Source organism: Epinephelus fuscoguttatus, linkage group LG12, assembly GCF_011397635.1.
Source record: "Epinephelus fuscoguttatus linkage group LG12, E.fuscoguttatus.final_Chr_v1".
NCBI lineage: Eukaryota > Metazoa > Chordata > Actinopteri > Perciformes > Serranidae > Epinephelus > Epinephelus fuscoguttatus.
In genome coordinates this window covers 15,667,888-15,686,239 of record NC_064763.1, presented here as the reverse complement: position 1 = coordinate 15,686,239, position 18,352 = coordinate 15,667,888, and the positions used below count along the sequence as shown (strand labels likewise).

The window sequence follows — 18,352 nt, the reverse complement described above, 5'->3', positions numbered from 1 at the left end:
AATAATTAAACCGTAATAACAATCTGGAATCAATATAAACGTTATACAGCAGCGTCCTAATATTTATTTGGCAATTTAAAAAAATTGCGCTAGTATTTTGATGGCACTCTGTCCATTTCCTGTTTGCTCATTCTAGCCAGCTTTAATCATTCCGGTTTCATCTTTCAAAATAAAAGTAATTTACATTGATTTTTTTTTTCTTCTTCTGAGTAATAGAAACTACCAAGTTCCACATTCACATTTAACCCGTTCAAAGCCCAGTTATGTCCCAACAAAAAAATATTATGATCGATCTCTACTCTTAATGTACTCATAAATCATTAGTAAAAAGAATCTGATTGGGATACTGTATTGTGTGTTTTTATTTATTGTACATTCCAATAGACAAAGAATCTTAACACAGTATCAGTGAATAAAGTGATGCCCCAAAACACATGCATATATAATTTGCACTGTATTAGTATTCGTTGTCGCTCGCACAGTGTCACTTGGGATAGGCCCCAGCCCCCCCGAGACCCCCAACAGAAAATGTTGGAAAATGAAAATGAATGAATGTATAATTAGAAAATCAAATTAGAACAGTATTTCCTCTTTTCACTTTCCACTGACACTCAGTTCTGCCATCCATTACAATGGACGGATATTTTAAAAAAAAAAAAATCCTAAGTAAAAGCTATAAATCTTTCATATGATTTTTTCAAAACATGTTTAAGTAATATAATATCTCACATTTACTTTAAAAACTGTTTGAACACAAAATATGTACATAAACAATATGATTAACAGACTTAAACATGCCTTTGCCCCATTGGCGGCCATGCCTGTTTTAAAAAAGGAGGTGTGGCTCTACTGCAGTCTACTTTAGATGATGTAGAACACTGTGATTGACTTATAGACACACTGCAAAGGCTTAGGGCTGCTGTGAAACTAGCTGTGTCTCAATTCAGGGGCTGCAGCCTTTGACGGACGCAGCCTTCGCAGTCAACATTGGCCACATCCTTTGAAAACCACATCAGTCAATCCAAACGCTCTCCAGCATGGGTTGGAGAGCGGTCTGCGGAGGATTTCCTGGGTGCATCACCAGTTGTTCTCGGCCCAACCCATTGGCGTTACTGTTACCTAGCAACCAGCTGCGCTTGACTTAAAAAGGAGTAAGCTAGTAAGCTAGTTAGCCCTAAATCATGGACAACAGTTAACCAGTAGCTAGTTAACAACTGTTAGTTAGCTTTACTTAACATATAACCATCATCTGCGCACAAAGCACATTGGGATAGGCTGGTAGCACCGATGTGACGCAATCAGTCTTCAAATGCAGCCCTTGAAGGCTGCAGCCCCTGAAATGAGACACAGCCACTGGGCCCGCTTAGGGCGACAAAAAGTTTATCTTGGGTGCAACGGTACAATCGACAACCAAGACAGGACGGCAGAGGAGATACCCGCACACCAACGCAACTGGGCTGGACTGCCACAAAACAAAAAAACGTTTTTCTGGATTGGTCTCAGCCTGTGAATCATTTCTGTGGTGGTCCAGCCCATTTGCATTGGTGTGCGGGTATCTCCTCTGCTGTTCTTTCTTGGCCAGTAGACATCCAATCAATTAAGTCTATTTATTTGGGTAGGCTAGTGTCAGATGATAGTAATGAAAAGTTACGTCTATCGGAGTGGACAGGGGATCTGAATGGGTTAAGTTGTCTCTTTTTGACATGGAAAGGGTTAATAAAGCTCATTTTAAAAGGCAGCTGCACAACACTTTTCAGATGATCTATGAAGGTGATAAAACCAGTGTAACATGATGGTGATTTAAGAGGAAGTGAAAACATAACCAGACTAGGAAATGGGTGTAATACTCTGTTTTTGACATAAACTGTTACTCGACAATGATATCACCAGGGGTTCTTAACTGATACATAAAATATTGGTTTTGACATTGTGACATTGGCATCGAGAGGCTGAGTGAGGAGTATCATCTCCCACAAAAACATTAAACGTCATGTCTTCACACATGACATATTTAGCATGCTTGTTTGAGTCTCACACACACACTCTCAGGCTGCAGTCACCGGAGCGTGGCAGGAGGCAGGGGAGTGTACTGAAGCCTCAGCCTACAAGTTTTTTTGGTTAACTAGGAAAATTAGAAACTGTCATGCAAATACAACATATGATGACTGCTGTTGTATCTCTTCATCCACTTTCATCGACCGTTTGCTGAGACTTTCAACAGACTTTCACCCAGCCCTGAAGACATCAGCTCTTCTCTGAAAAGGTAAGACACACTCTGAGTACTTGGGAAGACGTTAATGTGAAACATCTTGGACTTAAATTAACCCTTAAGATAATCAAACTATCAAATTATTCATAATAAGCATCACTGTATTGTATAAAATAAGTAAATTAAAGAGAAATGAGTATAAAAAGACTTTTATGTGCATCCATGTGTGAAAAAATATCCTAATATCCAGCATGACATGTCTTTTTGTTGGAAGTTGACAGGAAGCTGTTGCAAAGAGAGGATATGGGGCGTTCAGATAAACCAAAGAAAAGAACATTTACATCATTCTGCTCAAAGAGATAAGGGGAACATAAATACATTTTTCGAGCTGACATGAGCAATTAATGTGAAAACCGCCTTCCTCTTTCAAGTTAATGTCAAACACAAACTCAGATATCTCAGCTGAACAAAAGCTTTCACATTCTTGCTCGATGTCTTCACATGAAAAAGTGCCTAAGATTCTCAAGTGGCCCGTTTGATTCTCAGAAGGCTAATGCAGAAACCAAAATAACCTTATGACTTAGTCAACGCACAAAAAGGGGAAGTGGTGAATGGTCTTCTTTCCGATCCACAGTTCTGTATACTGAAAAGCAGCGGCTCACATGTCTTCCTGTAGTTTCTGACAGCATCAATGTGATTATTTTTAATCTTCTTCTATTGTATCAAACACAGTGCCCATGGATCTCCTGCACACCTACAAGTGGCTATGGGTGATAATAGCAATTATTTTTGCAAGTGGGGTGATCAGTCTCATCTTCATCTTCATCAACAAGTGCATCTCCAGACAAGGTAGGTCCAATCTTTGCTCACACACATCTGTCAGAGAGTTACAGGACGTGGAATCATTTGCATGCCACAACAAAGATTTTTACTTCTTTTTCTTGTTCTGACATGCACACTTTTTATTTGCCTCTTGAGCAGCCTGTGATTATCATTACAGCAGGGTCAGTATTAACAGAATGACAGGCAGTGTGGATATTTATTTGAAACAACATTTATGTAATCATACAGGGGAGTAAGATGCACAGAAAAATGTCAAATATAATGTGAAAGAATCTGTTAGGTGAGAGGGTTTTCTGGGGGAAATTTGGAATCATGACCTCTATATAAATATGAACATATGAATACATATGAATCAGGACAATTTGTGCACCAGCACTTAATTTCTTGCATTTGGGTGACTTTTTAATGCACCGATTCTTGCCTTTTCTGCACCAATTTATGGTGGAAATGTTTTCAGTGTCATCAAAATGTAAAATGTAAAATGGGGGGGAGACAAATATACATGTTCTAAATATAGAGGGGAATGTGTTTCCTGCATCACCCCCTGAAATATATGTCTATAGATGCACACCACAGGATGTACAAAACGTGCAGCGTAAGACAACAAAAACTGAATATAAAGTCAAAATCTATCTATCTATCTATCTATCTATCTATCTATCTATCTATCTATCTATCTATCTATCTATCTATCTATCTAAATCTATTTAATGGTCAGACTTTATTGAATCATAAACATTTTTATCAGTCCAGAGAGTCAACAGACATGATAGAATAAAACAGAAAAAAATATTCAATAAAAACATGAGAAAATATAAGAAATGTGTTCCAGTCAGGGGCGTAAATATAGGCAGTGCAGGCAGTGTGATTGCACTGGAGTCCCTGGGGTGGAGGGGCCCATAGAGAGATTGCCACCTTGGATATATATAAAGAAAAATGATTAAAAAAAAAAGAAAAAGAAAAAGAAAGAATATTATTAATTTAAAAAAAACAGTGCCATTTGCTATATATGTCCTCAAAAAGGCAAACCCTGATTTTCTGTTTTCTTTTTATTTTTTTTGAATAGTCAGTAGCTATCTAAAACAAAATTATACAGTTTTTATATCACAATAATAATAATAAACTTTCTTTATATAACACCTTTCAAAACACAGTTACCAGCTGTTGTACAATAAAACTTCACACACTTAAAACACAAGAAGAATAACATTACATCAAAATAAGGAGGGCAAAAGCTAAAATCAAGATAATAAATGGGAAATAACATCAATAAGATAGCAATTAACTATACAATCTATAAATATACTGTAAAACATTATTATATACCATAAAAAAACTATTCAATTAAATGATTCATTTATGACTTTCTTTGATATTTTTGTCAGATATGCAATGATGATTGCTGAGTTATATGTTGATGTTGCTCAATGTCACATTTCTGATTGTGCACTATGGCCTGTCATAGAATTGTGCACTGGGGCCTGTTGTACGCCACTGGTTACAATTTGTTACAAGTGGAAGGCTGCACAGTTTTTGCAGGGATATGCAAAATGACTGAACAAGGGATGTGTAAAAAATCACAGATTTATAATAAAAGCAATGCTTATTATGCTAATAGCTTTAGTAGCTATTGTTAACTCCGCTGGCTAAGCTACCACCGTTCCTCACATCAGTTATAGCTGCAAAAAATATTCAGATCCTTCACTTAAAAAAAGTCGCAACACTGTAATATAAAAATAAATAAAAACTACTGTGTTATAAGTCAAGGTCCTGCACTGAACTTTCAACTAAAAATATGCAAATATTATCAGCAAAATCAAAAGTAAAAGTACCAGTGATGTCGCAAAGTGTTCCACATGAGTCATTTACTATAAAACAGGCTGTCCAGTGCTGGAATGTAACTAAGGACATTTACTCAGCTACAGTACTTACATTTTTAGGGTACTTGTACTGTACTTCACAGTATTTCCATTTCATGCTGCCTCCTTCTTCTGCTCCACAACATTTTGGAGGCAAATATTGTACAATTTACTCCCCTACATTTATCTAATAACTCCTGATACTTTGCAAATTAAAATCATCAAAATAGAATATAAATCAAATGAGAAAATATGATGCAGTATTATAGGTTAAGATACACAGCATAAAGAAATTACAATTAGCTCACCTGCAACATTAAAGGTCCAGTGCGTAGGATTTAGGGGGATATACTGGCAGGAAAGGAATGTGATACGAGTATGATATGAGTATGTTTTCTTTTATGTATAATCACCTGAGAATAAGTATTCTGTTCTCCTCACCTCAGAATGTGCCACTTATATTAATAGAGGCAGCAGGTCTTTGTCTACGGAGATCGCCATGTTCACTGTCCCGTTTCTACAGTAGCCCAGAACAGACAAACCAAACACTGGCTCTAGATAGGGCCATTCACATTTTGGCTTTGGCCATCGTAGTTAGAAGCCTCTCTGTGATGAGAGAGGAAAAGACTGCAACGGATAATATGGCTCCGTTAAAAACTTCCTTGGGGATTAATAAAGTATATAAAATTAAATTAAATTAAATTAAAAAATTAAACACTAAGCAGGAGGAGTTTTAGCTGGTTGCAATCTGCAATCCTTACTGCTGGAGATTCCATTAAATTCCCATAAATCTTACACACTGCTCCTTTAAAGGCATGAACATATTAATGAATCAATTACAATATGATATAAGATCATATAATATAATACGATACAATATGATATGATACAATTAGATATGAATAATATAATATACATTATTTTGAAATGAGCCAATCTGTATAATGACTACTTTTTGGTAGGCTACTTTAACTATATTTTGATGCTAATATTTTTGTACTTCTGTGACATTTTGAACACAGGACTTTTACGTGTAACAGCTCATTTCTACACTGACGTACCGCTACTTAAAATATGTGAATCCTTCTACCACAACTTTATATATATTATATTATATGATCACCATTACCGATCAATTTAACTTTATAGGGTTTTGTCTTTTTGTTTTATTTTATATTTTTATTTTTTGCACAATTTGAAATATATAAAATGAAAAAAAAGGCAAAAATATAAAAAAACACAAATAAAAAACTGAGTTATGAAGAACACAAAAATTAATTTAACATAATATGATAATATGATTACATACAGTAAAAGTGATAAACTACTACTAAATATATATAACAACAACAACAACAACAACAACAACAATAATTATTAAAAGACAGAAAAGCAGAAAAATGTGATGTGTATGAAAGTGTGTGAAGGTTTTTTGTTGGTTAAGTGAAGCTTATTTTAACTATTTTTGGATAGTTTGATCTATAATAGTGCATCGTATTTTTTAAGCTGTTATCACTGAAGTTCTCAGATAAATGCAGGAAGTGAAGTATAACATTTTCCTTTGATTTGTGGTGCAGTATGAGTGTAAAATTACATTTGACTAAATGTATTTGTAATAACGGCAGCACACCATCAACCACTTTCCTCGTGTTCTCATCAGGAATTTCATGTGAAGGTTTAATTTACTGTAAAAAGAAGTGAGCAGTTTCATTTTCAGTATTGCTAACTACCTGTTTTTTGTGTTTTTTTCTTTAGCTAACTGAAAACCAATATACTGTATTACCACGAATCAAAATCCAGAACAGCGAAAAGAAACCAAACACACAAAAACAGCCCGCCATTGTAGCTGTGAAAGTATTACTCCGAGGGGTTCGTTGCAAAGCAAAAGAAAAACTATTATAATTGTATGAATTGCTATTATTAGTGGTGCCCTCTGGATTTGATTAGCTTAGATGAAACTTTAATGATTCCTGTGGGGAAACTGGGCTGCAGCTGCAGAGAGACGGGCTCGTTGATGGTTTATTATGGAGAGAGCAAATAAAGGGAGCAAAATATAACACAATCACAAGTAACAGCACAGGTGGAGATAAAAGAAGATCATATCAAAACATGAATACATGAACATAAATTTAGACAGAAACACAGATCTAATGTGTAAGTGTTTATCACTGGGGGTTTCTCATGATCATGTCCTACTTAAAACTGAAAGTAAATAAAGCACCTCATTATTTGGTCTTAAAAAATGTTTATTCGTGTCCTCATTTGTATCGACACAATCCTGCTCACGCACCAAAATAATAAGCCTCATAGTGTTTCAAGATCTGATACCAAGTTTCTGACATCTTAATATGGAGTAACATTACAGCCTTGATTTTTAAGTTCACCTCATTTTATCCCTCCTGTTTGTTTTTAATTCTATTTATTTACTTTCTTTTTATTCTATGGGATTTTAATCATCTTTTTTGTTAGTTTGTTCTGTTTTATTTGGTTTGCTTTTTTAATATTTTATTGTCTTATTGCTGTAATTTTCTACCCTTGCAAACCTTTATATATAGTTGTTCATATTATCCTTTAATTTGCACCTGTCATTCCAATTTTGCCATGTGGAGCACTTTAAGCTGCACGTTTGTATGAAAGGTGCTATATAAGTTAAGTTGAGTTGAGTTTCCTGTAGCTTAAATCTAACTGCATGTTCTTTTGTTTTTTCCACAGGAAAACACAGGATCACACAGCTTCACAGAAGATCTTCCAACCTCACTGTCAAGTAATATGAATATACACTTTGCTGCATATTTCTCATATTTAAAATTGAATTGTTGAATATTTGATCTCAGTATTAAACAGAAAAGTTCCTCTTTTGTGCTGCTTTCACATGGAATTGGGCAGACGGCAAATTGCCATGTTAGTAGAAGAGAGTGACGGTGAAATTAGGTGGGGCCACAGTGGCGGCCCTAGCATATTTGGGGCCCTAGGTGAGCCTCCCCCTGGCGTGATGTGATTGCTGCAGCTCAACAGTCAAAGTGTATATATATATATATATATATATATATATATTATACTTATACTGTATATATATATATAATATACTTGGGGCAGGCAGGAGGGGTGGCAGATGAGTCCAACAAACACGACTTTCTCCCATGAGAGCGATGTTTGCCTCCCGTAAGATTCTAAAGCCAAACCCTGTTCTTGTCTCCTAAAAGCCAATTTGCTGTGTTGTACCAACGTAGTGCATTTATTGTGAAAGAGACCGTATGTAAACGTTAAATTTCCTGTGAAAACAGAAGTATATTTTGAAAGACAACAATACATATAATAGGCAGAACTTGATACGGCTTCCCAGAACGTCAACAACCATCACACCCAGGGTACCTTGCACGTCGTATGTGGATGTGGAAAGTCCATGACCAAGCATCAATTTGTGATGAGGTCGAAGTGAGAATGTGTTGCAATATATATTAAGGTCAATGGCCGCCATGTCCCCTCAGTCTTTCGCCGTCCAAGTGACTCAATGATTTAACACAGTGGCAGACAGATGACAGTCTGATGCTGCTATCCTGCATATCTGTAACACCACTGCAGAAGCCTTTGACTCAAGCTAACATTAGCTATCTGTCAGTAGTAACCGTCACCATCATTATTCAGCAGTTTACCACACTGACAGTGGACGTTGCATCTAAAGTGCCTCAGACCTTGGTGTGAAAGCTTTGGTTAACCTGCTATATAACAGCTTTTAGTATTTTCCTGTTTCTCTCTTTGTGTAACTGTGTAATAGCACGTTTGTTTACCCGGAAAGGGGATGTGACCGCAGCGATAACTCGATGCAGGTCTGTTCTGTGTGTCTCATGTGATACTTGTGATGTTTTAACAGTAATGCAGCACAGCACTAGCGTTTAAATCAGTCATACAAGGAATGTATTTGATGTAATGTTAGACATGTTTGAGAATTTATGGTAAAAAAAAAAAAAAAAAAAAGCCAAATCAACAGGTGGCACAGAGAAAGTGCCATGCATTTAGATTTGTTCAAAGATGAATGAAAAAAAAAGGGAATGTAAGTTAATTAAAAACTGTGCCATTTGCAATATATGTCCCCAAAATGGCAAACCATCCCCTTCATCGTTTTCTTTTTCTTTTCTTTGTTTTTGTAAAATAGTCAGTCGCACTTATGATATTTTTGTTGCCGCAAGTCTCTTGAAGCCATACCCAAAATGCAACAAAAGGTCCACCATTTTAATTTAACTGTACAATTTTTGTGCATTTTTTTGCCATCCACTTCCTATTTATGCATGTTTTGTTTTACCGTCCCGCCATTCCACCAGGCTGTTTGTGTTTTACGTGCTGTCCAGAAGGTGTTGTCCATCTACCGTCTGCATGATTCCATGTGAACGCAGCATTAAAGGTCCAGTGTTCAGGATTTAGGGACGTCTAGTAGCAGAAAAACAATATATTATTCATAACTGTGTTTTTTTATGAATCACCTGAAAAAAAGAATCATTGTATTTTTGTTACCTTAGGATGAGGTCTACACACAGAGCGGGTCCTCTTCCACAGAGTGTACCATGTTGTTTTACAGTAGCCTGGAATGGACAAACTGAACACTGGCTCTAGACATCACATTTTCACATTTTTGTCTTGGCCACCATATTTCTCCTACACGCATTCCACAACCTCAACAGTAGATGCCACTAAATCCTACACACTGGACCTTAAAGGGGACTTTTTCACTCTCTTAATGAGAGATGGGAAGATTGATACCAAACTTATATATTTTTGGTATATATGAAGCGTTAGCTTAGCTTAGCATAAAGACTGGAAACTGGGGGAAACAACTAGCCTGGTTCTTTCCAAAGTTAATAAATGAAGTCCTACACGCACCTCTAAAGCAAATTAAAATGTTTAATCTTTCTATCTGAAGTGTGGTCCCCCCATAAATTTGCAAATTGTCATATTTTTACTGCAGCTTTTGTACAAATTATAAAGGTATAATGGAAAGACCCAGGCCAGGTTTCCCTCTGTTTTCAGTCCTTAAGCTAAGCTAACCAGCTGCCGGCTATAGCTTCATATTTAAGGGATGTTTCGTTACTTACAAGAGGGGAGGACATGGTGCAAAATGGGGGAGGCGCATCAAATAATTTTTTAAGCACGGGGAGTGATTTTTTTTTTTTTTTTTTAAATTTTGTCTTAGGGGAGGGACATAAAAAGCACCAAAATTACACCATTTATCATAACCACACTGGAAAAAAGAGCAATTATCAGCGGATTTTTAGATTTCCATTGGTCAATTTTTTCTACATGTCTAATTAAAAATACACCATTTGAAATGCCCTAACCACATCCTATAAAAACATTTAAAGCCTATCATGGTTTTGTTATACACTTGGAGATTTTTTTAACCATTCAAAATCACTGGCCACTTTATTTTTGCTTTACCCGGATGTAAATTTCCTTGCTACTATGTGCATGACAATAGTCAAAAACCAAGGCTTTTCTTCAACTCCAGGATTTCATTCTATAATTTCTATTTGTAGCTTTTTACTTTCAATCACCAAAGAGTACGTTTTTAAAATCTAATAATGCCTGCCATGCCAAGTTACTGATATTATTGTAGCCACTGCTGCCACTGTTCAGTATGTTGTGGTTTATTTGGGAAAGAGGTGTTGTCCACGTGTTGCTACAATGCTGGCTGTGTGCGTGCTTATTTATGGTGGCGGGAGGGTCATGCATTTTCCCCCAGTGACTCAGGGAGGCTAAGGAAAAATATTTGCAGCTCTGGGGAGGGTCAATCTAAAAATAATAAATAAATAAAAAAACAAAGTGACACCTCAGCCACCCCCCTCCCTCCTCTGGTAAGTAGAGAACAGCCCCTATTGGACAAACATGAGAGTGTTATCAGTCTTCTTGTTTAACTCAGTGCCATAAAGCAAAAAAAGTATATTTCCCAAAATGTGGAACCGTTCCTCTGGGTGATATTTTCCACATAACAACAATAAAACATACAGCTCAGCATTTCTTCTTCTCGACTTTTCAGGAGCAACAACTACCAGGAGAGAACCCCCAAAGACTTCACCCCAGCTTTACCTCCTCGGACACAGTTTCTCACAGAAGGCAAGACACCACACTTCCCCTCAGAATCCCCCGTCCTCTTTTAAACCACATGACCTCCACTAACTTTCACCACATACTCACAAGAGCTGAATACAAAACCTCAGTCCATCTGCCATTTGACAATAAACCCAAGTCTAAAGGACATACAAAAAAAGAAATTGTATTTCTGGTTTCACATGAGTTTGTCTTGACAAACCAAACAAACATCATGTGACCACTGATGACAGTAAAATTAGGCAACATGAAGGGCAGTGAAAACCCCAGAAACTTTTCTCGAAGCCAAGAGAGAACCACATATTTTAATCCAAGCTGCAGTTTCTGAACCAAAGTTCATCTGTGCATCATTAAATCAGACCAAGTGAGAATTGTAGATGATGTTTGCAGTTCAACTCAGATCCATGGAAATGAAGCAATTGTAAAATGTACCACAAACTGTGGAGGGATGCGCAGCAGCTTTTATAGGAGGAGTAGCCTGCTTTTAATGCAGTTTTATAAACTTAAACTACCTGCTGTCTGTAAAAATACATTAGTATTTTTGTACAGTAAAAGCCTGCTGGCTGTAGATGCATTGATAACAGCTTTCTGGAATTTTTACTGGCTTACATTATAAGACCAATGCCAAATACAGGTCTCCATTTCCTCCTAATCCTCCTGATTTTGGCGCCACCATCTTGCACTCTTAGAGCCATTGTCTTCACAGTAATGATAGTGGAGCTGTGGTATCAAATTCCCACCAATTCACAGGTCCGACCACATCAACAGCAGCAACACTGATCCCGAGCATGCCAACTGACACACACAGCGTTCAGTCATGATGTCAAACCCCCTTCGATATCATCAAATAACTATTTATAATCAAACTTATCAGAAAAACAAACATTTGAACACACATCAGCGTGATAAAAACTACATAAAATGACAGAAACAATCTCTGGGAAAAATATGTTTGACGTGTACTTTGAGTTTTTAGTTTGGCCCGTGTCCCATCTGCTAACACAGAGGTGGCAGGGTTTATGACCTGTACTGCAGCCAGCCACCAGGGGGCGATTGAATCTGTTGTGTATCACAGAAGGTTGTGGGGAAATACTCCTGGTGAAAAACGAGAAAAGCTTCTTAAAAACTCAGCGTCCGGCTTTTAATGCAGAGGCAGGAAGAACATGCCTGAGCATGATCAGCTCCATTATTCCAGTATTTTCTTCTTATGTTAAGCCTTACTAGCTCACTTTTTCTTTTAAACAACACAGAAATGTTTTGGCTTCACTTTTGGGAAGCTGTCTCGCCGGCCATCATTATGTGCAGTCATTGGTCTTTCATAACTAATCTAAAACTAACATTAACATTTTACCATTGATATTCCATTGTCAGCGAGGTGTGGAAAAACATAAAGAATGGCAAAACCTAACTCTAAACTTATCATTGCTAACATCCCAGCAAACATTTTTTGGTTTAAAAAACGTCTAATAGCTGTCTACATGAAGACCTGATGTCTAGGCTAAATCACAACTGAATTTGGGCTGTCAGTGAAAATTTGGTAGACATCTAACCATAGCCAAAGTGTAGACGTCATCAATTATACGGCTATGTAGAGACCATGTCCAAAAAATGGAGATAAACATATTTAAATTACTGTTGACTCTCCATACGTGATTGAATATTATACCGCACACCATCTGCAATGGCGAAAATTACATTTAATCAATTTCAAAATTAAATCGGCTAGATTTGGGTTACATGTAGCTAGACTAAATCGGAGCTAAATATAGCCAATACGTTTAAATCACGACTATTGCTTGCTGGGATTAGTCAGGCAACATTAGTCAGTGAGATGGCTCTTGTTACACTGATGAGTATGTTCAAAATACCGTTAGAACCTTAATAAATGGCCTTGGCAAAAATGTACATGTCTTTATGTTTTAACAACACTGTGGTGAACGTGAATGAAACCTTAAGTTCAACTGTAGAGGGTGTGCCACATGTTAAAAGGCTCTGTAAAAAAGAAAACAACAACTACTATTTAAAATAATAATAATGGTAAAAAATAATAGTAATAATAATACATCACACGTATATAGCACTTTTTGGAGTCCTCAAAGATGCTTACTACTACACTTATTAGCGCGAAAGCAGCTGGAAACGCAGCAATGGTTAGCAAGGACAGACCCGTGTTTAGGGGCAAAAATACAGCAGGAAATGCCTCAAACAACCAGATAATGGCATTCTGAACATAGTAGTCAGTGTAGCAGGAGCTTTCAAACCTATATCTATAATGCTGATAACCACTACTGACTCCTAATAGAGTTACAACGTTCATATTGGTTGTCTAAGAAGTTACTGTTCCTGGCCAAGAAAATGTCTGGCACTGCAAAACAGCAAATTGTTGCTTTTATACTTGTGTTTTATACAGTTTATAAAATACACATGGTGTTAATTAGTACGCTTTAGAGGTGCTTTTGTTGGCTTTGTGCTGAGCCAGGCAGGCTGTTTCCCTCTGTTTTGAAGCTTTGTGCTAAGATAAGCTAAGCTAAGCTAACTGGCTGCTGTAATTTCATATTTAACTTATATGAGATTGGTATCAAACGTCTAGTCAATTCTCCACCAACAAATAGTGTATTTCCCAAAATGTTAAGCTCACACATATCCAAAATTAGTTTAGTTAATTGGTTACACTGACTGCTAAAATGACAATTACTATATAGCACTTACTAATGGCAGGTAGACTGGAATTAAGTCTAATTCTGGCTCAAGAGGGGTTTATTTATACTGTAGGACCCCAAAGTAATATAAAGGACTGTTGCCTTGTCCAGGGGAAGTCACTAACATGTCTTTCTTAAGAATATTAGAAATAGCCCTGTATAAAATATTTATCCTCACAGAATAAAATATATCTAAAGTGAATGTTCATTGTCAATTCACATGACAGACATATAATTACTCATTAATATAAGTCATATAATAATGTAATCAAACTGCCATCTCACTGTTTATTATGGCCGCAATCTACCACCAAACCGCTACATTGGTATGTTGTAACTCTAAAATGTATGTTTCAGCAGCCCAAAGCTATGAAAACCTGGCTGAGGACTACGAGGAGTGCACACCAGAATACGAGCAGGTCAAGGGCGACTGTGAGCAGAGCACGCCTGACTACGAGCAGGACAAGGGCGACTACGTGCAGGGCATCCCTGACTATGAGCAGGACAAGGGTGACTACAAGCAGAGTATGCCCGACTACGAGCAGGACAAGGGTCACTACGAGCAGAGCTTCCCTGACTACGAGCAGGACAAGGGTGACTACGTGCAGAGCATCCCTGACTATGAGCAGGACAAGGGCGACTACGAGCAGAGTATGCCCGACTACGAGCAGGACAAGAGTCACTATGAGCAGAGCTTCCCTGACTACGAGCAGGACAAGGGCGACTATGTGCAGGACATCCCCGACTACGAGCAGGACAAGGTTGACTACAAGCAAAGTATGCCCGACTACGTGCAGGACATGGACGAGCAGTCTGACTATGTGGAGCCGGAGGATGGGGAAGTACTTCTACCTCCTCCTCCTCCATTGTTTGAGGATCCAGATCCAGTGGCAGGTTACTCCTCGGAGGACTATGATGACATTGGAGGCGAGGATGAAAACCAGGGAGAGGAGGACTACGACGATGTGGGTTAAGACGAGGAGAAAACAAGAGAGATATTATTCTGAAGTAAAAGACACTGTTGACTTTACTTATCTGAATCTTGCTGAGCAGACAGATCAGAAATGAACCTTACCACAGTTTTCTTTTTGACTGTATTTTTTGATATTATTCATAAAAGAGAAAAGAACAAATTAAGTATCTGTATTATATGTACATATTAAAGCACAGACGACAGGACTGAAGAGACCAAAATCTGAAGAAAATATAGGTGGTATTCAGACAACAGGGGCAAAAGGTTTTGATTCTAGTCATGGAACCTTCAGCTAATTTATTTTCCCTTTAACCACCATTGTTTACAGGCTACAAGTCGTTGTGCTGAACAACCATATAGCGGTTATGTGACACATGTTGCATAGTTTCAGTATTTTTAAATTGTAAACAATGTGTGTGACTAACTGATCTAACAACGGTGGTCTTTTTATATTTCTGATTTAAAAGCTAATATTGTAATCTACATATTTTTTAAAAAATATTTTGATTTTTTTGTCAAATATAATTTAAAGGAATTAGTTATATGTTTTGCTTTCATGCTGAGAGTTCCGTCAGAAGATTGATATGACTCTCTAAAGTCGACTCTCTGAAAACAGGGGGAAACAGCAAGCCTGGCTTTGTCCAGCATGTTATGTCTCAGGCTGTTCTCATGCACTGTTCGTACATGTACGTATGAAAAGTAATGCACCAGAAGTCGCATATATCCTATGTAATTGTGAAGGGTGTGATTACATGTCCAGTGCACTGATGGGAATAAAGAAGGAGGTAGTTTAAAGGCCAAAATTCCACATAAGAAGGCAGGTTGGGGTGGTGGATAAGTCAAACAAACACAGGACTTTTCCCCAAGAGATTGGTGTTTGTGTTTCATATGAAACCACATTACTAAGTTATTTTAAAGTACGTCATTTCCATATTTCTTTTCCTTAACCAAACTTATGTAACTTTATGTTAAGGATGCAATGTGATGAATCCCGTCCATGTTGCTGTTCCTAAGCCTAACTTATGTAACTTTACTTTCCTAAACCTAAATTAGATACGCGGTTGCACTGCTGCCTATGGGACGAGGGAGCCCAAAAAGAAAGTGGGCCCTCCAACTATATGTTCGGCAGAAAACAGGCCCTTGCAATAGTTTAAACTGCCACCTAAGAAATATGGCTGTGTTAAAAAAACAACTCACATTTAATTAAAAATTGTGTCGAGTGGTTTATATGCCTATATGACTATGCCTTTATATGACTATAAATAAGTTATAAAAACTGTTCAGTTAAATGACTAATTCCTTATTTTCTTTGGTATGTTTGTCCTATAGATATATGTAATGATGATTTCCAGGTGATATGAATGTTGGTGTTGTCAGGTCTCTGTTTGATCATGTGATGATAAGATTACACTGTAGCTGGTTTAGGTGCCTTCAATCAAAATGTTTCCTGTGAAGAGGGTCTGTGGCTTTCTTTACAAACACGATTTAAAACATGTGAGTGCCTAAAAACATCTTTAATATCCTTTAAGTTTCAGTGAATAATATATGCACTCCTCTTGGGTATACTTTCACCCATGTGATTGTCTTTCTGGCTTATTGTTTCAGCCTCTTGATCCCTTTAGTTGGTAAAATTTCCCAGAGGACTATAATCATTTTCTTAGCTGTTCTCAAGTTCATTTATGCATCAGAATGGTTTGTGCATTGAAGACATTAAAGCTATTAAATTATGCAAAAGTGGCACTGTAATATTAGGTTGTCATTAGGGAATAAAGGGAATAAACTGCCCCATCTGACTTGGGCCTGCTGTGTTACAGAAGTTATGAAAAGTCTCAGGGTATGAAATTGGTCGTAGGGACACAAAAATGACTCATGAGCTGAGGTGGAAGTGGAGTTCAGATCCTTTACTTAAATAAAAGTACTAATACTACACTGTGAAAATACTCCACTACAAGCAGAAGTCCTGCAGCTCCCAGACTTAAAAAGACTTCAAGAGTGTCGTTAAATGATGATTCACACATTCAGAGACAGGAAGGGTGTGTTTCTAACTAAAACTTTCTTGGAACATATTAATTGGTTAGAGAGTTAATACCTTCTGTTTGAGTCTGGCTGAACCACGACACATTTTCTCAGCCCACAAAAAACAGAACAAGCACCTTGTCCAATGAAACCACAGTTTACACATCTCACTGCTGTAACAACTGCAGCAACAGTCAGCAAAATCGGTGATGTTGGGCTCTTGCTGCAAACCATACAGTAACCAAACCAAACATGAGTTCATTTCCTGACTGCTCAGAAGTCCAAAGTGCTGTCAAAGGCAGTAACAGTCAAAGTGTGGGGACGTCTAATAACATCAGATCAGTGGTGAAAGAAGCACTCAGCTCCTACTTAGTTAGAAGTACCAATATGACAATGTAAGCACGTTCCAGTCTCCGTTCTGCAGAAAAATATGACCAAGATTGATTTATTATTGTTTGTACTGATGCTTCTCTGTGTAAGTCGTATTTTACTGCCGTAGCTTGTTGAGATAGGGTTAGTTTCTTCTTTATATGAATTCATAGTTCAGTGGTTACCAGCCTAGAGGTCGGGCTCCAACTAAAAGGCTAAAGGATAAATCTAAGGCGTTTTGAGGTGATTAATGTGTTAAAGCTGATTGGCGCAGCACAGGCAGGGAGGAGCTATCTGCACAGGCAGGGAGGAGCTATCTACAGCAGGTAAGTGGATTAAAAAAAAACATACTTCCATTGACAAAAACAGACTTCCAGGCAAATGAGATGAACATCGGCGAGCAGGCAAACAAGCAAGCAAACAATCAGCAGCAAAAACCAACAGTTGGTGCTTCTCAAAGTCAAGAGAGGATCCTGAAATGGCTGAATTTCACGGAGACTATGTCATTGAATCCCGCCGAAGGACTCTTCCAGTGTCACAGATCTTCCGAATTCTACCGAGGACCAAATTTTTCCTTCAGAGAATTTTAAAGGATGCATGTGTATATTCTCAGTGGGTATGAAGTAGCCTACCAACAATTCTTTACACAGGATTTACCAGAATTGAAGGCGGGGCCTCTTTTATGACGCACACCTGGGCACTCGCTAGCCTGTTCCAGTGGGAGTTCACCAAATGCTAGGAAGGAGTCTTGCCTAGCCTCTGAAGGACCTAACTTGGAAGGACCTGTACTACCAGGTCAGCATCCTTGACTTTGAGAAACACCACAAGAACGCAGGGAAACCACAAGTGAACACAAGCAGATGATCCAACCCATGACTCCAGAGTTGTTGAAATTTGGCGTTTGGCCAGTGACTTCTGGTGTCATACACTGACAGAAAAAGCTGTTCTTTCACGTCGGCATGATACGCAGCTGCTCGCTGTTACTGTTTAACAGTGCCTGGCGGCATAAGGGGGAAATGGGGCAGGACAGCAGCGAAAATTAAGGAGGTGGAAGTCTGAGTAGGGTCAGCAGGAGGAGTGGTCCAACAGCCGCCAACTTTCACCTGGGAGGCCAGTGTTCGCTTCTCTTAAAATTGTAAAGCCAAACCCTGTTCTCTTTTCTTAAACCCAACCCCATGTTTTGATGTCAATTTGTGGTGCTGTACCAGTGTAGTGCATTTATTTTGACAGAGACTGTATGCAAATGGAAATGTATTTTGAAAACAGACGATGCATGTAACAGGCA

At 37.9% G+C, this 18,352-nt stretch overlaps 1 protein-coding gene across 2 annotated transcripts; it reads left to right on the top strand.

Moving 5' to 3' along the window:
• The first annotated feature begins 1,631 nt into the window (after positions 1 to 1,631).
• Positions 1,632 to 16,466, top strand: LOC125897824 (chromosomal replication initiator protein DnaA-like). Of its 2 annotated transcripts, none has more exons than XM_049591272.1 (5): positions 1,632 to 2,263; positions 2,942 to 3,058; positions 7,624 to 7,675; positions 10,940 to 11,016; positions 14,070 to 16,466. In XM_049591272.1, the coding sequence occupies exons 2-5, from the start codon at positions 2,947 to 2,949 to the stop codon at positions 14,681 to 14,683; spliced, it is 855 nt and encodes a 284-aa protein (XP_049447229.1). In that variant the 5' UTR covers positions 1,632 to 2,263; positions 2,942 to 2,946; the 3' UTR covers positions 14,684 to 16,466. The 2 variants fall into 2 exon arrangements, with proteins under 2 accessions (XP_049447229.1, XP_049447228.1); XM_049591271.1 differs by having other exon boundaries at positions 14,067 to 16,466.
• The last annotated feature ends 1,886 nt before the right edge of the window (positions 16,467 to 18,352 follow it).

Excerpts from the sequence above, each read along its gene's own strand:
- LOC125897824 (XM_049591271.1), top strand. The coding sequence starts at position 2,947 with ATGGATCTCCTGCACACCTACAAGTGGCTATGGGTGATAATAGCAATT. Across the intron at positions 3,059-7,623 it reads CAAGTGCATCTCCAGACAAG|GAAAACACAGGATCACACAG; the intron begins GTAGGTCCAATC and ends TTTTTTCCACAG. Across the intron at positions 11,017-14,066 it reads GACACAGTTTCTCACAGAAG|CAGCCCAAAGCTATGAAAAC; the intron begins GCAAGACACCAC and ends TGTATGTTTCAG.